This window comes from Haliotis asinina, chromosome 2, assembly GCF_037392515.1.
Source record: "Haliotis asinina isolate JCU_RB_2024 chromosome 2, JCU_Hal_asi_v2, whole genome shotgun sequence".
NCBI classification, from domain to species: Eukaryota; Metazoa; Mollusca; class Gastropoda; order Lepetellida; family Haliotidae; genus Haliotis; species Haliotis asinina.
The window spans coordinates 93,998,145-94,025,508 of NC_090281.1; the positions used below are offsets into that span (position 1 = coordinate 93,998,145).

At 40.3% G+C, this 27,364-nt stretch overlaps 1 protein-coding gene across 2 annotated transcripts in view; it reads right to left on the reverse strand.

The window, feature by feature from the left end:
• LOC137274624 (glutamate receptor 2-like) overlaps positions 1-27,364 on the reverse strand; it is a 75,721-nt gene that overhangs the window by 11,737 nt on the left and 36,620 nt on the right. For both annotated transcript variants that reach the window (XM_067807922.1, XM_067807921.1), the window contains exons 3-7: positions 26,307-26,555; positions 25,722-25,918; positions 1,714-1,767; positions 1,036-1,197; positions 317-520 (exon numbers count right to left, since the gene is read on the reverse strand). In XM_067807922.1, coding sequence (XP_067664023.1) covers positions 317-520; positions 1,036-1,197; positions 1,714-1,767; positions 25,722-25,918; positions 26,307-26,555 — 866 coding nt within the window. The remainder of the gene's footprint in view (positions 1-316; positions 521-1,035; positions 1,198-1,713; positions 1,768-25,721; positions 25,919-26,306; positions 26,556-27,364) is intronic.

The following is a 27,364-nucleotide window of genomic DNA, read 5'->3' on the forward strand; positions in this document are numbered from 1 at the left end:
GAAGGAATGATATGATACGATACACCTGCCTTTTTTAAATGGACCTTTACCAGACAAAGATGAAATGGACCTTTACCAGACAAAGATGAAATGGACCTTTACCAGACAAAGATGAAATATGACTGGGCACAATATCACTCTACGGGACTGGAATTCATTACATTAAGTTATGATGGCCTTAAGAGGTCTTTGTCTTGCCGAGATTCAATTACTTACAGGTTGTTGTCATATCGCTGGAATAAATTAAACAATGCACAGACGCACGAACACACGCACGCACGCACGGACAGTTGCGCACAGAAACCCGAAGGTTTACCTGTTTTATTCTGTGTAGAATCTCCTCCCCATGCATCCAGGGTACCGGCGGGTTTTTATCACAGGGTATCCCTTTTGTGTCGTTGTAGGTGTACAGGTCTCCTCGCCTGAAGTTGTAGCGGAACACCTCGCTGTCGTTCTGCATCATACTGTAGATGGCCTGGCCCAGCAGATAAACTGCATCCACCAACAGGGCCGCACGGACCTGAACATGGATAGCAGTATTGAAGCTAACGATAGTATTGAAGACCGCGACACATTCATAGGAGTCTCGTTAATGGGGAGACTATATGTAGTAGTGTGTGAAAGGTTTTGTATAGATCATTGTGAACAATGTTCAATGTATATCTCGTACAGTAAATAATCGGGGAACTGCCAAGAGAAATAGTGGTTAATAGCATGAGTAACCATCCAATCTGTCGGTACACAAGACGCACAACCTGATATCCCCTTGTCATGAAGTCTTATCTCTCGCGGCTTATGACACGAACGGAGTACTTTGAATAATGCTCCACGAATTCTTAGTGGAGTAACTTTTAGGAATGTTGTGAACAGCTTAATCGTAGACATGGGACTGTCGTAGTGTTAACATCTATTTTTAGAACTGGTCCCACGTGAATAAAGCGATCATAGTGAAATGGTGATCGAAACATAACTTTGGAAAGTAGTAGTTTCACTGGGGTTCTGATCCCTGATATATCATGAGGCGTATTAACTCACGGGGACGGACTGGTAATCCTTGGCGGCAGAGAATCGCCCGGGGGTCATGCCCAGGGCCTCCAGAAAACCTCGGCTTATCTCGTTTTTCTCGTCGAGAAGTTGAAATCCCGTGACGTTGACTCCGCCGTGGCGGTAGCGTGTCAAATTTAAATTTTTGAAATCCTGAAAAGTGATATTTTTTCACATATAGACGCAAACTTGATAAGATAGAAATGGTGGGGTAATATGTCTTGTTATCAGGCACCAGTCAACACCTTTCCAGTACTTGAGTTGAAACAAAACAAATATTTTAACATTTCACATGTTGAAGCATGTTAAAAAAACAACACTTTTATGGTCCAAATCCAGATTTGTTTGTTTGCATTGTTGGTGAGATAAAGAACATAAAAGGAAGGAGTCCCACCTCTCATCACACAAACATACATAAAAGTAGACCTCGTCCTCGCCCCTCGCTGTTTCCAGTCAGATAAGATGCCACGAGGAAAGGTTTTACAAACTGATCAAAGTGGACGTTTTCTGCCCATCGTACCATCGTACCCATGTGGGAATCGAACCCGGGTGTTCGGCCGAACGAGGGAAGGCTTTAACCACTAGGCTACCCCACCGCCCTCAATAGTCAATAGATCTTAATGTTCACATTTACATCTTGCATGCTGTTTAAGAAGGTAATTAACTCACCAAAGACCCAAGCAAATAGTTGTAGCCATATTTGTTCATACCCACTTCAGGTATCTGGAAAAGAAAATGATTATCTCCTACAATGTTGGCAACATGATACTTTCAGTGAAGAAGTATTGGAACGAGCTCGGCATTTTACCGTCGCTCAGTGCCAACGCAGTTATAAACACCACTAATCAGTGTATAGTTGTTGAAAAATCACTTTTAAAAGAATGCAACTGTTACGTCAATCTGAGCGTAAATCTAATCAAAACTTAAGGGAGACAATCGTTGTTAGAATGCTCAAACTCATTTGTATGAGTCACCTCCCTTGGATCGTTCTCAACTACCTCGTTTCAGACCCTTGCAGAACGAAGATGATGGACTCTATACGCATAACTGGACTGACTGTTGTGCAAGTTATTGATCGTGGGTGTTGATATATGGGTGACAGTGGCCCGACCAGACATTCCATGAAGCTCGAAGCTGAAGCCAGCAGTAATGCACCGTGTTTGTACCAAGTGATGAAGCGAACGGGGTAATTGTATCGTTTGATACTGCTACACGAGAGTTGCAGGCTCGTGCCCATTAGGAAGGCTGTGACAATATGAAACAATTCTATTCCGCCCTATTTGCTCTAATAACTAAATTAGTTCCTGGTTTAGAGTCGGTATCAGGGGACGTGGATACAGATACCACATACATGTCGTTAACAAGGAGAGAGAGAGAGTGAGTGCATGCATAATATTTCAGGCCGTTTTCACATCATGACATGCCATTTGTCGTGGCTTGTGCCAACACTCATTTCTTCGGAAATATGTTTAAATGAAACGGACACTGTTCATATATTGTACACATAGTGGATGCTTAATCACACTCGCAGACAGGAGGTGCATGGTTCGCGCCCCACCCGGAGCACAATAATCATGCTGACACGTTCTGAAAGAATATTATTCTCATGTAACTAATCTAATCAAAACACGTTGTCGAAATACTTCTACTTGTAATTGCTTTTTAGTTCTGTGTTCCACCTTCATCATTAGAAACGTTTACGATTTGCTGAGTACTATCCTCCTCTGTTCGGAAACGCTTTCTTCCCATATCTCACACCACTTGTCTCCATAGAGCTGTGCATAAAACCTCTCCAAATGACTGTTGTTTCACAATTTAAGCAAACTCGTGTTTGTTCACAAAACGATGCACGAAATCAGACTCTCTTATATAATATGGTTTTCAAAGCATTTTTCAATGGTTTTGAGGAACGATGAATATCATTTGTTTTTATCATAATAAACTGGATTATGAGAGCAATTATGCATACATCTGATCTTCCCGGGCATCTATTAAATGAACGAAATCTGCAGCCAGTAAGACTGATGGCAATCACTGTTCCTGTTTTAGCAACTCTCGGTGTTTGAGTTATCAGAGACTCTGTTTTCACCAGGCCAGTCCACACGTCCTTAGCTGCTTGGCTGCAATGCATGACATTGGCGCAGAGCTCGTTTGACATCCGCCATATTCACCAGATTTGGAAGCGTCATATTTCAACATCTCCCCAAACTTGGTACAGTGAACTGTTAAATGTTATACAAATGGTTATGACGCCATCTCTACTGTGAGTGTATTTTCAATGCAAAACGTACTTCAGTTGTATCCATACATGTATCGGTGGACCTCGGAGGGATTGTGTTGAAAGCAATAACGACGGTGTCCATCTCAGAGGCAATCAGAAATATCCATTCACCATTCGTATATAAATAGTTTCTGGTAATGTCTTCTATTCCTCCTGGTCAAGGTGAGGCAACTGCCGACACGAGCCAACTTGCCACCCTATAATATCGTCACACGTGTTCTGCCGTGTGTGCTAAGTACGGATAACTCGACTAAGTAACAGTTAGAAAACATAATCGAATTGAGTGAGAATGGTTTTGCGCCGCTTTTAACAACATTTCAGCAACATCACAGCGGGGAAACGAGAAAACGGGAATCAAACCCGGACCATCTGCGTGTCCACCGAACGCTTTAACCACAAGGCTACCCCACGGCCCTAGTATGGGAGGGATAGGGAATGCGGGAGATGGGAATGGAATGGAATGGATCCATCTACTTCAGTATATTTTACAAGCGTCCGGAATGACCTACTTGAGTACATATTAGAATTATACTGGTGGCGAAACAGGTTAACAGGCTTCAAAGTACGTTATTACCCCACATTACTGATGTAGAGGTTGTGTTTGCAGATTGTGTTCGATGTAGTTAATCTGACATGCTGCTGGAGTCCGCATACTGTAACCATAGTAACCGATGGAACGATAAGCTTTGGCTTACACTGTGTCCCAGACTTGACATGTTGGAAGTGAAAACTGTATTAAAACAAGTATTTGGACATCACTCATCACTGTACAGACTCGGAAGCGTTAACTGTCTATGTGTATTGTGCGTTGGTATGACTGTGTGGATACGCTTCATCTTCAGGATTGGAATACTGGTCATATGTACCTGACAACTGATTTTAAGATATTTAAATTTGGAAAATGTGAAGACAAAAATATATTAATAGCAACTGAAAAAATCATTTTGGAGATGTCGTGATGACTGAACGGAAACGAATATTGAGCGGCATTTCGTTTGTCGTTAGTATTATTAAAATTAAATAGATACATTTCTTGAGCAATGTTATGATTTTATGAACGTTTATCCCATAACTATTCACTGTATTTCTTGTTATTATTCAGTAATGTCGTTTAGGTTGAGAAGAGACGGTGCCATCAAATTCATCTGAAAGTCGGGCTTTCGAGACTACACAGACTTCTCGCTGTGTGGTAGACTGCAATACGTCTGTACTGCGTCCAGAAACTCTCTTAAAAACACGCTCCAAAATATGTCCCATTCCTCCTTCAAAGAGCAAACATCATTGCAAATTTGCAATTTCACTTAATTTCGCGCTCAACTGGGATCGTCTGCAGTCAAACCGGTGTGTAATTTGAAGGCTCGGCATAAATTGATGTCCATGTACTGCTGGCTCTTTTAAACACGTGCTGCCATAAAACGCCGACATAAACCTTTCCATTGAGCTTACAGGAACGTCATCGACTGTCGGAGCGACTACGACGGGTGCCCAATAAAACGAAATATCGGTGGTATCAAGAGCAACAAACCCATGCACTGTTTTGCAGCGAATGAAGTAGTGAAAACGGAGTGCAGGGCAGAAACCAAGGTCAACCCAGACAATCGATGTGGCTGAAGTTTGTCGCATCTCTAAGCGGTTGCCGCCTACTGATTACAGTGGTCACGAGAACTGTAAGGTAAAGCCAAAAAACAAATTCACACATGGTATTTTCATTTTACACTCGAAACGTAATCTGTACACGGTGAAATTGAAAGTTTTTAAACAAATAATTTCTGAAGTTTGGGGATTCCTCTTTAACGGCGTCCGCATTACAAGGATCTGTGGTTTTACCTTTGTGGCATTTGCCATTTCAAACTTTAACGTAAACATGTAAATAATTTGAAGTTTATTGATGGGTTACCAAACGTAATTTCAAATGTCGTGAATATCGAAGGAAACGTGACTTCATTGCGCATTAAGAATCCATATTCAGGGCCCATTGACTTCCAGTTCTTCCAGTCTTCTTACAGTATAACATCTGTATTTAACGACAAGCTAATGACAGGTTGAATTTACAAATGCTATCGGACAGTGTAGTCCTACGTTCACGACTCCTAATCACATCCCATTACCAGTACTATCAATACTATTCACGATTTGCAGTGAGGTTGCAACATCATCACGGCGTTAGACCACGTTTGTCGTTCACGTCCATGACACGATAATCTCTATAATTCGCCATACAAATGCCATTTGTGTGTTAATGCAGTCGATTGTTTTTTCATCCAAATACCGTTTTTCCCCCATGAGCCACTGTCAAAAATAGGTAACTGACATCACGTGTACGATGAAATCGCTTTGCTGATATTTGTTAGAAATTGAATTAAAATGTTTCCATCTTCAACGTTTGCATTTACCCCTGTGGCCTTTATCAGGGATTATCACCAGAAACATTCGCGGTTTTATTAATTGTGTCTGACGATGATCTTATCGCAAACAGTGCTGTACATCTCGCGAGATCCACTCTGAGTGTTTCTGTATGTCCATCTGCGGTCCTTATCAGGTGTAATCAAAGTTTCACGTGGGTGAGACTGATTTTCCAAATTGTAGCTGACGTTGACCCTTGTGGAATCAACTGTCCATGCTCGGACTGGCCAGAGCTGAGTTTGCCTTGGCTAATTGTATCGGACAGATTATCTCCACTCGATATTCGCACGTGACACTGGCTCCGCGGAGACTGGCGAGATTGACGGATCACGGCGCAACAATCAGAGTACATCTGAATTGTGCTTCCTCCCAGTCTATAGACGTGAGGACAACCGCTAAGGTGCAATTGTGGCACAGATATAATCCTACTCATACTGAACCCTGTGCATCAGTAAACGCCATTACTGCAACAAACAGTCTCTTTTTGTAAATGATGTGAAAGGGGTACGTATGAGCGCATGTGCGTGCGTGCGTGAGAGTGTAGCAGGAATGTTCTGTAACACATTTTAACGTGTAGGCTCACCCTCAACGTCCGTCTACAGTAAAGTGATTCCCAACAAACCAGTGTGTTCATCACCTGGCACCGATGACAAAAAAAGACATGAGATTGCTGGTGACATAAGACACTGTGTGTTTACTGCGGAAATGAAGTCTAAATAAATGTGAAAAAATATCAATTGTCTTGGAGTCAGGTGCACTTCAGCTACTTGTGATATCTGCAATGTTTTAAAATACTAGAAATACAACCGACAGAACCTTTCAGTATCCACAAGTCATATCTGTTGAAATCAAACTCACTTCCGACTGAACATGTTGCATTAATCTCTTGCACCGTGTGTTCGCCAAAAGGTGAGCGCATCCTGCATCACCACAACGCGCCCTTTACAAGGGTGTATATGGTTTTGTTTAACATATGTTAAATCCTTGAACAATATTGCAATGCGAGACAAACCGAGTGGTAGTTTCATGGGGAAAATACGGTACCAATCTGGGAATCAAACACCCGAACGGACTTGCTAACTAGATCCCGTATATGTTACAATTAATGCCATATATTGTTACACCAGGCCATTTTTGCGGTAAGGTGAAGCACATTGCCACTCTAATCATACATATCAATGAAGATGATTAGATTCTGTAAGTGACCTACAGTGATACCAACAAGGGACACGCGAAACTAGTTCTGTTCATTGTTGAGACAGGATAAAAATCAATATTTGAAACAATTCTATGTATTCAGTTAATGACACATGGTCCAAACAATCACTGGAAGAAAGCTTACAAGTGCTGGCGAGACTTTTCAATTTGAAACTTACGGTTGTGTGATGAACAAAAACTGAATCATGTTTTGTTCAAAGTCAAGTGACGTCCATGACTGAAGTTACTGGGCGTCGTAAACTCGGTTAAATTGTTGTTGGAAAGACTGATTTGTTTTGCAAAACACAAAAAAGGCTTAAGAGTTGTGAGCGAGATGTGTTTAACGCTGGGTTGATAGGTATTCAATTACGTAATGACATAACAGCTGAATATTGGAGGACATGTCTTTATATGCTGGAGCTGTGAAGGGATATAATGGCTGTACAGACTGACTTGCTCAGTTACCATATGACCTCTCCACAGGACACGTCTTTGATAATCAGTAATCATTAAAACGATCGGGACTAAATGGTTCACAGATCATTGTTTTGCACAACAACTTGTAAAGACAGATAACTGATATTGTGTATGCATGTCCTTCTTTGGAAAGACTGAGCCCAATTAAACCAGCAAAATGGTCCTTAAATATTCAATGACAAAGCGTGGTCTCTTCAGTTCGGTGCTTAAATATAAATATGGTGTTTACAGATTATGACCTTCTGGATAGGTTAAGAAAACATCAAGTTCTTCAGCCTAAAAGCATTTCTATTGACATTTAAAATTTATGGATTGTGTCAAAAACTCTGAAATGTCATCCCATTGCTGTGTTGAACATGTACACAGAACCATCTTAACGCGTCCGTTACGAGTTTCCAGTCACTTTGTCTGATTACAAAACTGTAACGTGTTACATTTGACCACTTTCTAAATGGCATTGTGATTAACCAATTACTGACTAAGTATATCTTTGTTACATGAGGTAGTCACTTTGCTGCATCCAAGGGACTCTGTTCTGCTCCATTGCATACTCGTCGTCTCCATCACTATTCAAAACATCAGACGCCCAGAAGCGTTGATTGTCATTATTGTTAGGTATAACAACCAGCAAAGAGTATAATGAGTAACAGTATCTATGTTCCACATACATAAGTGTGGGCGGTGGGGTGGCCTAGCATAACAATAAATATGCTATTTACAGATTTTCAGCTTCTGATTTGGTGAGGAAGACATCGCGGAGCTATGTCCATTTAAATGTCTGAGTTGTTTTTGAACTCTGAAGACCACATGCTGTGTGGAACGTGTGACAGAAAACAGAGTACTGATTAATCATGTCTTTATTATTTTAATTCATGGGATAGACACATTATTATATCAAAGAGGATTTACTTTGAATCATTGCTTGCATCACTACCAACATTCAAAACAACAGACTACCGAGAACGTTGACAGTCTTTATTTGTTTAATAAGTTAGATTAAACAACTGACAGAGAATATAACAGATAAAAATATGTTGTTGTTGTCAACAATTTGAGAACGTCAGGTTCCGGGTGGTAACCGTTAAGAACATGACAACTGTATTGTGGAACACGTCTCGGTTACATTTGGGTATGCCAATGTGTATATTAATGTTTATGAATATGTGCATTTGTAGACGTATGATGTCGTGTGTATGAATGTGATATGTATGTGTCTGTGAATGTGTTACGTGTGTGTTTACGTCTAGATGCGTGTATATGTGTATGCATATGTATGTGAATACGTGAATGTGTATGTACATTTGTAGATATATGGGTTTGTGATCAGTATGTGAGTGTGTGCGTTCGTGTGCGTGTGTGTCAGTAAGTTGTTGTTGAAATAGAGTCTTGGTCTGGGAAGACATAATCGCTGTAAGATCTGGACGCGAACTGTATTAGAATACTCAAGAACAACAGATCGCAATGGAAGACGACTGTAGAAATTGCACCCAAGACGTCCATCATAATAAATGATTCATCACTTTGAGATATTTCCTTTCATGGAAATAAATACCACAGCACTCGGCGACTCGTCCAATACAAAATAAAAAAAGTTTCATTTCCATCGTCTATTCAGATGGGGCTCGTTGGGCCATCTACAAGCGGGGTTCAGAAAAGGATAAACTGTCGGAAATGACATCGTCCTGAGTCAGGTCCTGCTGAATGAATGAGTCTTCGCGATTTGTAGCTCCACTGCAGTCCCAGTGCGTTAGGGACGCCGAGTATAGGATTTACAGACAGCTCAATGTGGGAATCGAACTGCAGCTCTGGGCAATCGTTGTAACCGCTGTGCTAACTCTCGTGGTTAGTGTTTGTCTACAGGAAGTTGTTCAAACATCTGATTAAATGTGAAACTGTACGTGGTGAAATAAGTAGCTGTATCTGCCGTGACGTTTTTCTTACAGAGGTAACGTGGGCTACGATATATGGTGTTAAATACATCTGAAAATATTTTATTCGCTAATATTAGAGCTCCATAAACAAAGTATGTTTTGTACAGCCACTGCACGCATTTAAAGAACCGAGTCTGTTGCCATCATGATTGCTGATTCGGAAATTAGATACATCCCCCCCCAAATTGTTTTGTCGTCAAATGTATCAATATTTCATTTTACCAATTATTATGTTACAAGATTCCCTAATACGTAATGGCATGTTTACGCATTTAGAGACTCGTAAAAATAGTCGCATGGAAAGATAAAAAGATACGCCAACGGCAAACAAATGGGCTGGAATTATCGTTTTCAATATCCAAATTTACGTCTTTTTGTATGAAAGTGTTTGAAATTTCAAAGCATCCGGTACGAGTCCACGCAGAATAATCGACCGCAATCTTCAAATTAAATTTTCACCTTATCCTGGCAATTTATCAACAAATTGCCAACTGATAACAAAAAAATAATGATCTCGATTCCGATCTAATCCTAAAGCCTTTCTGTAGGAGTTCGCGGTGACTGCTCTGTATTTGAGAATGAGGCATTGTTCGCCGTCGAAACAACTAACCAGCTGACCATTTACAAATTGCTCTAGTTTGAGTGGGTAATAAGGATCCTTATTTATGTCGCGGACTGATAAGGATCAGATACAGTTCAACGCGGTTCCTGCTATTGATCCTGCATGTTTTAAAGTGGCAAATATAATTCAATGTAGCAAGCGCACTCCAGCTATTGCTTCGGCGTTCTGCCCGTCGTTCCTCCCTCACTGCAACGGATCCGCTCGCTCCAAGCATCGTTTCTAAGCTCTTGCTCTTCCATATCGATTTTTCTTGACAAAGGCTCGTATTAACGCCGCCCTGTCATGGTGAATAATTTCAATTGGCAAGGCGATCCCCTCGCACGAAATGTGACTCTGTTTGTCAGTTTAAATCACGTTTTTGGTTTAAATGCTTCAGAGGACCTCCACACATACCACGAGTGCTTCTCGACGATCTGAGAGCTCTTACAACGTGACACAAGAGCATGCTGTTATATAAGTGCTTTTGTCCTTCGGAGAGGGTTTTAGCTGGTTGATATTTTTTTGGACAACGGGGTCCTTTGTTCGCAAGTGAAGCTGTCGAGGCTGATTATTGTCTTGTGTGACATTATGGCATCATGAAGCAGCTGGCGAGTGTTTTTGGGTCCGTTCTGCTCAATGCTGCTCTGAATTCCAGATGTATAACGTAACATGTAAACAAGTTGGTACCAAAGCAGGGGGCATTTAAACCGCAGCATCTTGTCCAAGTAGTTGTAATTGGTTGATGCTTGTGTCATAACTGACAAACAATGCGTAAACTTTCTGAGATGCAGTTTGGTCCTACAGCCATAGTGATAATCCCTGCGCTGTTGTCATCTGCAGTTTTCTTAGACCCATGAACACAAGGACCATACGTTCTTTATGGACTATAAGGAATATGGACCTACAGCACTGTTTGTATAGTGTAAACTGACTAGCAGTACATTCATGCTTTATTGTGGCCAACAATGAAACAAGATTCTAGCCTATGGTGATGTGGGTCGATAGTGATACTTTCTGTTTGTAGTCTTTCGGAGTCTGGTCTCAGCCTTGTAGCAGTCTGAAACATTACTTTTGTCACAAAAGTGTTATCTCTCTTTGGACGGCAGTTTATGCTTGTGGAGCAATGAGCGTCTCATCCAGTGTCTGATAAGTCAGTTATGCGGACCGTTGACCTAGACGCTGTAAAACCAGTCACATTTGTATCAAGGACTTGACTCGATAGGTATCTCACAGGATATACCCTTAGATCTGTTGACGGTCGGATTCACAGTATCCTTCATAGAAGATAACGTCATATGACCATCGACATTACTGGGCCTGTCAAATATCGGCTTTTAGAAACAATTTGGCCTATTTTCTTTACCATCTTGATTTATCAAAAGAAAAACCAAGCAGGACAAATGTACGTACGATGGCATCCCTTTCGAAAGTAGATGCCATGGAGGACCGAGAGAGACATAGCGTTATATACATGTAGAAGAAGTTGAAGAAGAAGAAAGAAGAAGAATAGTTTATTACTGTGCCATGTTGTTTCAGAATATATACATCCGTAAAATATGTGTATGTAACAATCAGCCTCATAGGCCTAAAAGACACCATGTTTAAAACACCAGTATAATGGTGCGACCTTCGTTATATACACTTGTCAAAGGCAGAGTATGTTCGTTTTCGAGCTGAAGAACGCATAACTGCTGACCTGAATGCTTTGTTTACCGACGCGACTTTCTATTTACGTGTCCTCAGATTTTCACCTAAAGAAGTTTCGTTTTGTTTTAGTGCGACTGTCTGTAAGTCGACACCCGGCGCATTGTAGGAAATCCTGTTGTGAATCCTATAATTTCAAACCAACTGATTCATCGACTAAAGTTGAGTTCAGGTGGGACACCTATGTAGCGGCGTGCGTGCGTGCGTGCGTGCATGCGTGCGTGCGTGCGTGCGTGCGTGTGTGATATGTTAATCCAAATCGATGGACTTGATGTCCGTCATTAGATTGTCTGGTCATGGTTGATTATTTCCAAACCGCCATCTTGTAGCAAGAATATTGCACAGTGTGGGAACAACCCACCGAAAAACAATCAAACAAATGTGGCAGTGATGCTGCTTGTAATTGTCCAAATTAATACGATCGTACAGTTCCAACCCACATTGATATATCACAGTCTAGCACTGACACCCTTCAGACATACTGACACCGAACCAACCAGCCTTCGTCTGATCATCTTACGAGAGAAAAGACAAGTAATATCGTACGACATGTTTTGGTGTGACACGGCCTGGGATGGTACCACCCAGCTTCGGCCCGGCCAGCTAGCACGGTAACCACTAGGCTAGTACCATACTACCGAATGTCGGACGATTTTAGTTGCACATGCACATTTTCATTAAGTCAAAGTGATCTTTGATTCATTTTCATGTACCGTCATCTTTATCATCAAGCGTAAGAATGACAGGGAACTGAAAAAAGCAAACATACAGGCAAAAAAAATATTCTGCCCATGTAGCAGGGTCTGTCGTTATCGTCATTCAAACCCACAGGTGTTTTGTGAGTCTATTATATGCGTCAAACCACTAGTTGACTGGGCATGCATTAACAAGCCAGGAAACAAAGCATTGCCGACAGTGCAGAAGTCACACAAAGAGAAGGCCACAGGTAAATCCCTGGTACACGTAGTTCCAATCTGTGAGACAGGCCTAGTGTGTGGAACAGTGCCAGCGGACAGACAGTGCTCCAACTGAGACCGAGTTCAAAGGAATGTAAAACTGGCTGCACACGCTAACCATTTCTCTGTTTATATTGAACCATCCAAGTCATATAAACACAACACAGTTCAGTGTACCTGATTTGTATTCAGTGAGTGAGACCAAATAAGAACCGCTGCTAGAAATGAAAAGCATATTGCGTGCCGAGGTATTAATGTCGGTTCTGGCAGCACGGATCTGCAATTTCTGTAGAGATCAGAGAACCAAGAATAACCAAAACTCAACAGATTTGTGTTTCATGAATAAATACATATAACAGGTGAATATTATGGCTTCTTTCATCAAAGAAGGGTTGGGTAGTGTTGCTGGGTCAGATATCTACAAAAACCATTACGTGAAAACGGATGCAATGGCTTAACTGATAATCCGGCTTATAAATAACTTTTGGCTACAGAACTGTACTGAATATTTACTGTACTGAAGGTGCTGTCGCGTCGATAGGTAGCGCACTTTGAATGAACGATATTTTACGCCGCAGTGTCACAGAGGGGCAGGTTAATGTAGAAAGAAAGGCGGAAGCGATATAGGTTTAAGATTTGGACCACCTTGTTGAATACGATATTGACATAGTTCTCTAGAATCTTGGAATGTAACCAACGATCAGAACCTTCTGACACGTCCAAGGCATGTAACTCTTTACAGCGAAATGAGATCCGTTAGAAGACCCGGCCACCCTTGACGTCGCCCCAAATATTAAGTACTTGTAAATGTATAAACTGTAAATGTATAAATGTCTTTCTTATCATCTGAACATCGTTTTTCGGAAATTGTACGCTCTTCTTAAAAGATGACATTAACGAAATCCGTTTATTCGACCTTGACCTTAGCCGAAATCCCCAGTGAGAACCTTGGCCTTCATACCTCGACTTAGTCTGAGCATGGTAAACAACTGACTAGCCGAAACTTGAAACTTGAATCTCACCGTAATCAGACTGAGCAGTGTGAACCTCGACCTTTGTTGAAACCCCCAGGGTCAGTGGATCGTGCGTATTGACCTCTATTGAAATATCAGCAGACTGAGCATCGCGAACGTTGACCTAAACAATAATCCTCACAGCCATGGTGTACGACCTTTGACACATAAACACATTTGACGGCATAGTTTACTCCAACGACCCTCCCAGATGTAGGACAGGAACATCCAGCTCGGTAGGTAGGCAGTCACAAACCACCCCAGTATTTGGCGTTTTAGTTACTGTGTGGCATTTGGGGCCTTAATGTTTAAGGTTACTATGTTAAAAGAAAACAGAAGATTCTGGAATGGTTGATCTTACAGGCTTTTTACATAAACTCTTCTTGTCTATGCGACCAAATGAAGAGCCTATATTTTGTTGAGGATTTGTACGGGTTACACCGCATCCAACTGTTTTCTGTTGCTTCTTCTACAATGCACGCTTTAATAATCACGTATGCCATCAGAAATTAACTTTCATAACCATACAAACATCAACCTTGTAAATTGTGATTAACCTTCGATGGGATAAACTTTTTAAAACACATTCTCTTTGGTTTTATCATCAACCGCCGTGCTTTTCACATGAAGACACCCATGAGAATATACCTAACTGGACTCACCCGCGTCATCACCCGCCTGCACGCTCAGATAAGAGCAGCATCGTCTAACTAGTGTTTTACTGCGAAAGCAGGTCTTAATGGGCGAAGGGCGGATATAGGTTTGTTTTCCAAGAGATTGCATCGATCCCAGAGGCTCAAGTTTAGATCGACCACTGTCTTCTTCTGTCTTAAGAAAATAGTGGGATGCTGCATCGGCAATTTCCCGCACGAACATGTTGGCTGATGAGGCAGCGGTACGAGGTGGTTGTTTCTTCTTTTGATTTCTGTTAATGATGCCCGTTCCCATCCTGCCATGCTAAGACCTTTCTTTGAAAGCTGGGATGATGAATGAGGGTGGGACCTTGTCTGAAATAGCCTTTATAAAGTTGGAAAACTTAATCAAAATCTCTCTCTGCTGAGTAATAGGGAAAAAACAGCTGATGGAATGGTGGCAGTACATGGGGTCTTTGTCTGTTGGGGTGTATTTGAACACAGGGCTGGTTGAATCGTGTTGAAATCTTTTGATGCTTTGCCTTCGTGCATATATTTCCATTTTATGGTCCTGCTCAGTTGTACCGGAAGTGGTGTTGGGCGACCTCTGGTGTGACATGGTGGAGACTGGTGTGCTGTGATAGCGCTGGCAGTACTTACATCATCTGGAGCCTGTTTGTCACAGATCCGATCAGTTGATATGCCAGGTTGATTTCACTCTCAACCCGCTTTGAGAGGCATGAATATGACAGTTTCATGAATGATCGTGCAAATGTTTAAAAGTTTAGTGTGTTCCATACAGAGATGCACATTCGTAGCTGTACATATGAATACACATTTGAATATGTTCAAAAATTGCCAGACAGCATATATTACCCGTCTATGAACACAATTCAATAAAAAACAAACACACAAACAAACGAACAAATGAATGAATGAATAAATCTTGTAAATTTAAACAAATAAACAAACAAGCCAGTATTTTCGTTGTTTGGTGATTCATTACAAAATAGCGACATCAACAAACTGACGTTCAATGTCTCGATTGTTGCTGTTGAATTACAAGATTATAGAGCAGATAATAGATCGTAACACTGCAACATTTTGAACCAGATAACTGATTTTTTGCCGGATAAAGGCATACCTCCTCGATGAAATAGGGCAAATAACATAGAGTCCTCCAGGAGATATGCTATCGCCACCAAATACTTTTCAGTGGACGTTGCCAGGTAGCTACATGTTAACTGTATTGTGTATGGGATATCATGCGGCACACGAGTACATGCAGTCGTCTTTTCAAAGCAATAGTATTTTAATCAAATATAGGACCACATACTGCTGTCTGTGTATCCACTTCCTGTTTATCTAGCTCAAGTGTATTGTGGGATAGATATATCTTATAGATAGCTGCTCTTATGTGTTACTAGTAACCGGAACAATGTTGTCTGTTTTGCTTGTTGCAGACCTTTCGTATAACCTTGCACATACACATGCAAAAATATGTGCATATTTAAGTTTGTTATCTATTCGCCTGTCGATGGTAGTATGATGAAAGTCAGGTGGGTGTCGGATTCAAACTGATTTGAGTAGGATGCCCAACATGTGCGTGTGTACGAATCCAGACTTATGCATGTTGCATGTACGAATCCAGACTTATGCATGTTGCATGTACGAATCCAGACTTATGCATGTTGCATGTACGAATCCAGACTTATGCATGTTGCATGTACGAATCCAGACTTATGCATGTTGCATGTACGAATCCAGACTTATGCATGTTGCATGTACGAATCCAGACTTATGCATGTTGCATGTACGAATCCAGACTTATGCATGTTGCATGTACGAATGCAGGAGCAATGACTCAAGTGCTACTTCATTTAGGAAAGCACTGCAGTTTGACATGGATATTCCATAACGTCGCTTTCACTCTCATAGATAAATTGTTCATCTATGTATTATTAACACATTTTCTCTGACTCTGACAATTGTTTAAGTGTCAACGAACAGTGGAAGTCGCGGTGGCTGAGAGGGCCAGGCGGCTGACTTTTTATGCTGGCGACTAGGTGCCTGACTCCGAGGGTTCAAATCCGGGATGGGACTCAACCAAAAAGTTCTAGAATTTGTACTTTACAAAGAAAGTGTAATCCTAGATATGACATATGTTACATTGGATACTATAACGTCGTATATATCCTGCTTATGACTCAATCCACATACTGAATCATTCTCTCGGCCAAATGTTTCAACGCCTAACTGAAAACTACTCCATCTTGAAGGACATCTGATCGACCCGTGTTCATGAATATTCAGTGAAGAACTATCGTATTCATAAACAATGAAACAGATGACAGAAAAACCGGTGTCTCTATGTTCTCAAGGGGTCTCGAGTATCGATGTGAAAGACTTGACTACGGGTAGTGCTTTGTAGAGTCTGTGTGTATGTTATGACTTGTGAAACTTCTTAAACTTCTAAAGTGCGCATCAAAGAAGGGAGTTTGGTAGCAAAAAGGGTTATGATATAGACACACACCAAATTCCGTGTTCGATTCCTGTTTGTTTACACTCATCTCACTGGTCCTACGAAATTATTTCGTTGAAGAATGATTCTCCAATATTTTATGACGACGTTGGCAAAGGATGACCTGAGGTCACAATGTTGGTGTTGTCACTGACGTTTCCCTACGGCATGTGTCGTTACGGACATTACTACTGAATAACGACTGGCTTACTTAGTCGAATTTGCGACTTTGTCGACTATTGCTGACTGCAGGTAAACGATGGCATTACATTTTGGAGAGTTCACATTGGATTATCTACTATTTTAAAACCAAAACCTTCCGTATATGAAAATATAACTTACTAAGACAATAACCTGTTACGTGCATATTTCTTCGTCAGATATTTCATCAAATCGATATGCTATTTTTATTGAGTTTCATGACTTCACCTGCATTAACGTTTAAATGTTTGTTCAAAGAGCATCTGAGAAATCGATTACAACCAAAAGCATGAAAAATGTATCTCACTTCAACAACTAATACCTTTTAACCGATTGAAGATGACATTCGGATCATCGTTGATTTCTAAACAAAGGCAAGCGCTCTCTCATGAAACTTTATTTTTAACTATCAACTCATGTTAGCAGTTGGAATTGGCTTTGTTCCGTGTAATGAAGATAGATGTCCTCTTGTTCAATATTAATCGCATTAATATAAACCTCACGCTGTTGCCGAGACACTGTGCCACGGAAGAAATATTTGTAATGAAATCACGTCAGTTAACGCGACACACTGACATCAACCCCGACAGACGAACGTCACTTTTCAGTCAGAATGGAAACAATTCACTGCATGTGATATCATTAATTAAATATTGAACCTCTACGTTCAAATTACATTACGCATATAGTTTCCCCCTCTCGTGTTCCGTTCCCATGATATTACATTAGTTATATGATGAGACAGTCCCTTGTTATGAAGTAGGTCAGGTCGTATCCTACATACATGTACATCAATATGGTGTCGGAAACAAATATGTCTACAAGTGAAACAAATGTTACATTATGCACAACGGAAATATCAAAGGTCACACCATAAATGTTCCATTATATCTTGGGGAGAATAACGTTCGTGTGCCGAATGTCTTCAGAAATAATTATATACATACGTGTTTCCTTCTTTATGTGGAAAACGTTTACGTCATGGAGCATTACTTAATGGAGTATTAAAATAAATAAATAAATAAATAAATAAATAAATAAATAAATAAATAAATAAAAAACATAAATAAATAAATAAATAAATAAATAAATAAATAAATAAATAAATAAATAAATAAAGAAAGAAAGAAAGAAAGAAAGAAAGACTGACTGACTGACTGACTGACTGACTGACTGAATAAATAAATAAATAAATAAATAAATAAATAAATAAATAAATAAATAAATAAATAAATAAAATGTCCTTCGTCAGTTGCAAATACTCCAAAAATCATTGTAAACAGTGGCACAACAGTCCACAATATGACTTCGCCCAAATATCACAAGCGATTGTAACATAACTCATATTCATAACACATAAATCATATTCATACTTAACACATCAATGATATTCACAACATGTAACTACAAGGGCACATGTTCATACACGATGATGGGAATCAAACCAGGACGTACATAACATGGCAAAGTAGATACATGCATGCGACAGTATCATTTCCATGGAGATGTGCAGTAAAACATTCCTGTTCCGACTCTTTGTCGCATATGTCTTTGAATCACCATCAGATAGTGAGGGTATCAGGTGTTTGAGTAAACAGGAACATACCGATGGCACACGTCATAAACACATGCATATGCAAGTGATTGTTCACTTTAGAAAATAACTCTGAGAACAACAGTAGGGACAACCCCAGATAACAATATCATCAGAGAATTTGAATTATGTACATGCCAACCATTACCATTTTCGAAAACATTGAATGTTTTAGACGTACGACGCTGTTTTTCTTTGAAAACATTATCATGTTATATGTGTTCACATTTCATATCACTGGATTGTCCGGCCCACATTTGATTAATTATAGGCCGCTTCCGTATAGCTGGAATATTGTGGTGTTTAAAAATCAACCAACAAAAATTACGTTTCGGTACGACGTGGTCTTCAGTATATTTTAGTTAGAGCTGTCTTTGAACACTCACGGGTCGGGGTTGATTCCCTACGTACATACATGTTTACAGCAGTTGTATATTGTTCTGAAGTACTACAACCTGCGGCACATATCCTTTCCCATTATTCACAACAACGTTGCAATCACTCGACAACCAGGGAATGTCCACAAGCTGACGCCAAACTAACCTCGTTAAAACAGATCGAGACAAATGCAATGCATCACCTCAACCTTTCTCATTAAGATTTTTAGATTTTTTAAAAGAAATATTCCTGCGCTTCTAAGATAGAGTGCATTATCTCTTTTGGAGAAGAATCACAAACAGGTATACTTCTGACCCAGTCGTATGAGGCGCCTCAATTCGCCTCAAATGAATGTGTCCCTTGAATGAGCAAGAAACCTACGATTGGGAGATGCATAACAACTTCTTCTTTCGATTATTGTGAGCTGTGATATATGTTGCTGTTGGTTTCCACGACCTTTTGGCCAAATATGAAGCGGTTTTAGAACCAAGATGACCCTCTGACCTTATCTCAAATTTGAAATTCGTATTAAGATTTCCAGCTGAGTGAAAGCTCAGCTTATTACACTGTCTACGACACGTGGGAACATTGTATTATTTTCACCCAACAGTAGGTATAGAAGGCATCTGTAAATATTCATTGTGCGTTTTCATATGTACCTCTCGTAACGACATATTGAACAGATGACGGTAAACCGCAACTATCTTTTCCCAACTGTATCCCGTTCGCATCACTATGCTCCTTCATCACAGGATACAGCACCCCATGGGACCGGCCTAAATGAAATATTACACTACTGAAAATGTTAAAATAAACAAGGTCTGGAATATCGGTTTTAACATCGCACCTCCAGTTCCCTAAGCTATAAAACTAATCATTGTCCGCCTGCTAAATGTCAGAAATCATACTGGGGAAAAACCCAGGAGATATGAATTCTATCGGGCAAGATGATCCCTAAAAGTAGGAATCCAAAGTTACCAAATAATGATTGGAATATCGAGCAGGAAAAGAAGGCTGTGAGGTTTAACGAATGATGATTTGAATTTTCAGTATCATCTGAGAGGCTATGTCTAACTCGTACATCACCCCTGTGCTACCATTTACATATAAATTACTTGAATTAAGAGCTATTCACTGCTTTTCAAAAGTACCCCCTATACTATTAACCCTTTAGCGTGAAAGTAATTTATTGAAAATGAGTTTGATGGTGTTATACTCCGAAGGAAACCTTTGATAAGAAACGAAATTACCATTTTTCCGTTCGAAGGACGGAAAAAATTACCATTATATACTAGCTACATATAGCTTCTTATAGACGTATGCATAATTTATTGGCCCGGTAATGAACGAGGTCTTAAAACGTCGAGCAATTATCGGGAAAATGAAATATCATTCAAAAAAATAAAAATGTAAGAAATAGTGTGCGCAGTGGCGTTCAAAGAGGCTTTGAATGTCAGTTCAGCTGAGATGAACACACGTTTTATCCAGCGTTGTCCTTGACCTTGAGTTAAATATGAGCTATGTCAGCCTTGGAAAGGTTGTCTTTTTCATGGGGTCTGATCACCGAGTCCAAATAGGGAATATGAAACGCCCCGATATACATTTTATCAGCACGGGTCGAGTTAATGAGTAAGTCTAATACTTGTAGCAGAGAGAATCAGTATTTTAACAGAGTAGGGTGAGGATTGCGAGTAATTTTAGTAATTTCTACTGGTTTGTCAACCCCATAACATGCAGGGAAAAGAATTTAATATGCTTTCAATCAGTTACTAAATTAATCCATTCCCAGACACATAAATCTTTATGTTTATATGAAAATTGAAATGAATGAAGTTTTACACCGCAAACACAAGGTGTGGGAAACGCTTAATGATACTGAAACACTGTTTCGATACCACGGACCATGCATTCCCCACCAACCCAAGTAACTTTATTAGCATGATGCTAGAGAGTATTAACGACATCGTGGGCTGTACTTCTCACTGACTGACTGACTGCGAATCAGCGAGTGAGGTTTTACGTCGCTTTCTTCATATAGTTCAAGAACTCATGTAAATCGTTAAATAATACAAAAAAGTGCGAGATCATCGAATCATACCCTTTCAGCCAGGCATTAATCTGAACTTAGCGCTAACAATCCATAACAGTAAACAGTCAGCGCAGTGTTGGCGGGTAATGGACAATAAAATACATACATAAACACAACAATCCTGACGTTACGTGATCTACGATCTCTCTTATTGCTCCCAAAGTTATAAAACTAGTCATTGCGTAAATGTCACACAATTATATTCAAACAAGCGTAAACCTAGGGAATATGAATTCAGCGAAGCAAGATAATTCCTAAAAGTAGGATTCCAGAATTACCATATAATGTTCGGAAGATTGAGTTAAAATGAAAGAACGAATGATGATTTAAATTTCTTGTTTCTTGTGCAAGGTTCAACGATCCCTGTGCTATCGTTAAAATGAAATATTGTCACACAAATCTATTTATCGCGTATCCAATAGAAATTGTGATGATGATGATGATGACGATGATATGCGTATATATCTCAGTGCTTGCTTGAGATAATTCGTAGACACTTGTCAGCAACACTGAAGCCTGTTGTGCTTATTCAAGGCAGCAGAATGTACAGCTTGTACTTATAGAAATAAGTTGCCCTCTCATCACGAGCTTCACTGACGACGTGTAACCTTTTAAAACTCTATGAATGCTGTTCATGAATTCACATGAATGGACTATAGTGTAGAATAGTGAGTGAGTCAGTCACTTTAGTTTTACGCAGCACTCAGCAATATTCCAGCTATATGGCAGCGGTCTGTAAATAATCGAGTGTGGACCAGACAGTCCAGTGATCAACAACATGAGCATCGATCCGCACAACTGGGAACCGATGACATGTGTCAACCAAGTCAACAAGCCTGACCACCCGATCCCCTGAGTCGCCTCTTACGACAAGCATAGTCGCCTTTTATGGCAAGCATGTGTTGATGAAGGCCTATTCTACCCCGGGACCTTCACGGGTATGGTGTACAATAACTGCCCAGAATATTAGTAAACAAAACACGGTTTGGAGTTTGGCAGAAATTCTGCGGGGACACTGAACTAGCATCGATTCAACGTCATCGTCTACTAGGTACCACGGGGGAATGTCCGGGCTTATGTGACTGGGGATGTATCATAAATTGACACTTGATTTGGGAAACATAATATTGGAGGGTCCCGAGAGGTGTGAGTGTTGTTTGCAAATTGCAAAATATTGGGCGCAGTGTGAAGTGTTCGGTGTTCGGAAGATGTTCTTCATACAATTATTGTCTATTTACAATTTTTGTCCAGATATGCTGTGTGAAACACCATGAGATGCCTTCACACGAGGAAAGGCTGATTTCGTTAAAAACGCTAATAACGCTGATAAGTGTAATTTATTTTTACAAATCTGAGAATGAATTACACCAGTGAATATTGATTTAGATTTGAAACCAAGTGTAACTTACCACTCCCGTCCAAAGAAAATATAAATTTTTCCAGACCACAAAACAAACAAACGATAAGAACACAGCAAAGCAAAGCAGAGCAGCGGATAGCAAAGCAGAGTAACACCTGCCCAGATCACCTTGGTGAAAATACCAAAATGCCTACCCAAACCTAATAACAACAAACACGAAACAGAAGATGAAACCAAGGCAACAACGAAAGCCACATAAGTACGCTACACAGAGAAATATTTGGGTATCCTCCAAAGACCATTATGAGATAATGGATACGGATATTTGTTTTAAGATTCCTCAAAGACAGAGATGAAACATCAGTCATTACATTTATAAAAAGATGTTTTCGCAAAGGTGCCCTCAATTATTCCATACTTCAATGTAGTTATCAATATAATCCCCTCGTATAAACCGCCAATATTTGCAAAGCCGGATCTCATAATCAGATTAAACATCCAATGTTTGTATTCCGTTTCAAATGGAGCCTTTTCGTGAGTGCCTTCAAAGTGCTTGCTTGTCAGACCAAGGATAGATTTCAATCGCAAATAAATCAACGAAACCCTACTGGAAACATTCCACGTCAATAAATCCCAAGTTAACAAGCACTGTTACATCGCCATTGCCACGTATATCGATTCTCTCCGCCATTGACAAGAGGTTGATGTCCCCCGATTAGCCATACTTGACAAACCACCTTTCAAATTGAATAAATCAATACCCGAAATGAATAGATAATCTGGTAAGTAGTATTTACGTGAGAATACATCCCTCTAACGAATTATCCAAATTGTGATTTCACGTGTTTAGCGGGGGATTGTGGGTGTTCTGGTAATAACTGGGTAATCAGGCTTTTATTCCAGGTTTGAATTAATTTTGTCTAGCCGGTATTGAACGCTGGCGGTAATTGCACAGAGAGGTTTGATTCTTTATGTAGGTCTACTTACATCTTGAAAGACTTGTCGTTAGGGGAACATTATCTACATGAGTCAGCCTCATGCGCCAGTAAATTTGTGCCAGTAAATATATAAATCTATACATCAGTGCATGAGTCGGCGCTTTAGATCTTATATTTCAAAAGTAGTGGAAAGACATTATGGCTTTTCGGTATTTCTGTTTTCAGTTCCCTCTGCTCGGTGAAGTAAATAACCTATCTTTGTTAATTAATGAAAGGACACCCCCGCTTTTTTAACGAGGAGATAATGTGTTCTGAGTTTACAAGGAACTGACTTAATCGGAAAACAATATCCGACCCGTTATTAAGAGACTCTGTTACTGTTTCAAAACCTGTTGATTTAACAACTCCTTATTAAAACATATCCTAAGTATTACCCCTGACTTCGGAGATATGAACCTGGTTAATTTCAGAACTCATTAATCCCAACTCGATCCTATCACTCCTAACAAGTTGTTTAACGCTCGAAGATACATCTGCGTGGTGGCACCCAAGGATTTCTACAAGGTGGTGTAACTGGATGGATTCTGATTAATAAGGTTTGACTCTACAGAGATGAATATTATCGATTATCACACGGTGTTGCTTTGGTAATCATAACTATTGACACAGTGAGTAGTTCAGCTGAGAACTCGAGTCAGAGTGATTGACCGTCGCTACATGACCAGCCTCTATGGGACCAGGGCTTTATGTAGATACAAAATAAATAGATCTATATAGCGCGTGATGCTGAACGCTCCAAGTGCACTTTAAGACAGGATCATATATATTCTGACATGTTTGACAGATTTGTTTACCGTGGAAAGGATACGGGGATGGAAATAGGCTTCGGGAGTTGTGCTTGAGATTGGAGCTGCAAAATATGTATGTGCTACCCACTTGTATGTATTCCGAACATGCATTTGTGCCTTACCGCTTTGGGGTATTTAATCAAACTTAGATCGATTTAAAAGTAATTAACACTGAAATGTATTAAACCAAAAGGTAGGAAATATTCCCACCTAAATTAAGTGTTACCCAACAACTAACAAACAAACAGCGACCAATTTTAATGTTTGTAAATTTACCCTTAAAACGTCATCGCTGCCTAGATTATTTCTCGTTGACGAAAGATCATTTCCGCCTGTTAGTGATTCTAAAGTCTGGGCATGGGTAACCTGGTTTGATCCTAAAGTCTGGGCATGGGTAACCTGGTTTGATCCTAAAGTCTGGGCATGGGTAACCTGGTTTGATCCTAAAGTCTGGGCATGGGTAACCTGGTTTGATTCTAAAGTCTGGGCATGGGTAACCTGGTTTGATCCTAAAGTCTGGGCATGGGTAACCTGGTTTGATCCTAAAGTCTGGGCATGGGTAACCTGGTTTGACACCATTTTGAACATTTACGTCATTGCATAATGTGATCTTAATGTAGTGAAAATCCCAAACTTGTGTCAAAGTCTTTGGGTTATGGTTATTCTCTCAGGTAATGCTTCTTCGTCACACATAATAAGCGGAACCTATACAGTGCGTTACGGCGCCTTGGACTAATGATCAGTCGACTCATTCCCTGTTTCCACTGAACACGCAGTTTTCACTACGCTTTCATCAAAATTCCAGAAATACCATCCAGATGTGTGCTTCACACGTTGTCCCCTTGAGGGGAATCGAACTTCTAATATAGCCTAATATGTATAGGTTGGGTGTGGGCTTCTCCCACTGTGCCCATGTGAAGAATCGAACCTAGATCTCCGCGGAAAGAGGAATTGAAGCCATTAAGTTACCCATCTCCCCTTCTGAATGAGTCACGCGAAACTATTTCTAGTACCAGCAGGAACTAGTGGGGTTTTAGAAAATTAGTATTTGTTTTATCCACCACACATGTAATCAAAACGTTTTGAAACACAACACTTTAGGAATAACCTACAAGAGACTGCCAACCTTCGCGACAATAGGCACAGTACCACAGGGCGATATTTGAAAGTGACATATCATGTAATACCAATGTCAATAAATAAACTGTGAGGGTTTCAACTCTCGGACCAGCTGAGACATCTGGTTTTTGTTGGTGGCTATAAATGACACATCCACAATTTGAATGATAATGGGCAATGTTTCCAAGGGCATCGCCACTACCGGTGATGGAGCTGACCGTGGCACGTACTGATGTGAAGCCTGAGGGGAATCCTGTAGTCAGGCACGTCATCTACATTCCTTTGCGCTCATGTTCTAATGGCTTGGCATTGTTCAGCGTTTATTCCCAGACCATTGCCTTCCTCTTGTAAACAGGGGCTTTATAATCTTGAGCTGCTACGATGAATGTTAAACAATCGACAAAAATCAATTCCTGTCAAAAAACGTATTTTACCTGACGTAGGACCTGGTCGTACGCTTCTTCTGAGGAAAGGTCAAGGACGATGTTTTTGTAGGATCCAGCGTAACTCCTATCAAGGTGACGTAACTCGTCGTGGACGTCTCGGACGTCTTGAAGTCGCTGCACGGCAAAACCCTCGACAAAATGTTGATCTCGGAGGGACCAGAATATCTGCTGTAGCCGCAACAAGCCTGACGAATAGAGTTTAGGTGTCTAAAAGGTCACACCAACTGGTATTCCTGATAATTTAGACGAACTGCACGTATCAATGAACCAAACTTTACATTTATGATCATTCGATATTACTCTTCGCAAACAGCATACTTTAAACAGAATTAATGTTCGAAATTAAGGGAATCAAACAAGCACTGGTCAGTACAGGGTCAGTTTACTGAGTGTCTTAGCCATGTATCTATGTTTACTAGTGGCATTCCCTCTCAGTGGGCAAACATTATGAAATCGACATTGCGATCGAATTTAGTTGAAACCGCTGACATAATGTCGGTTTCAATATGACAAAATGGTCTTGACGTTGGCAGTGGCTGTCAAAGGCGTCTTATCTCTCTTTTCGACCTTCACCTTCGTCACTGTCATACAAGAAGTGGACCTGTCTCCAGTTGAGGTACTGAATGACGTCAGTGAGGGCGTAAGTGTAGTCGGGGCGCATGTGGAGTTCGAAGATGGATTCTTCACTGACGGCTATGCGGGAAAGGCTTGGTGTGATGAACGGCATGTGAAACGTCTTGGAGAAGGACTTGACGATGTCAGTGGACGTCATCTCCTTCTGGCCAAGTATTGCAAACACCCCATCGCTCATCTGCTTGCACACTGTAACAAGTGAAGGTAGTTTCACGTTATATATTACAAATGATTGACAACAACAGTGAGAACACCAACATGAAAGCCAATGTAGTGCTGATAGCAGCAATACGAATAAACCATAATAATATACTGGACAAAAATAGTTAGGGATATATGTAAATTTTGAAATTGTGAATAATGATCTATTTATTCATTCACATTGATAAAATACCACTTATAAAAATACCAATATCCCTAACCTATTTTGTCCAGCATCAAGGCATCGGAAACGATTCATTTACAGAGTGAAAAAATATGATAACGTAATGATGATTGTGATAATTAGAGCCGTTATCACGAACACATCTCATCCAAGAGAGGACAGTCATAATTATATTGTTGAAATTGTGTACTCAAAAATAAAAACAAAATGAAAAGAGACGGCGATAAATATGCAAATTATCACACCTGATATCCCCTGTTGACAGTGTCTCGTGAACACAGGCGTATGTAAATACTAGTTGTCGGAATCGTACAGTATACGTTACTGTAATCTTTATCATAATGTGATTTTACAAACCGCCTAATAGAATTTGATCGACGTAAATGTCACAATCGTCCGCAGACACATGCAGTACTTGCCCACGCGTTGCAGAAGGAATGGCAAAGAATTCCCCAAGAGAAACTCTGACGACACCAAGGCGGTGTCGAGCAGTGACGGCTGTAAGGGGTGGCTCTACCAGGTGGTGTTACAATGACAATGACAACAAAACATGTGTTCTTCCTTGAGTCGAATTTCCTTCATGTTCGACACCTATGTACACTGAAATGCATTT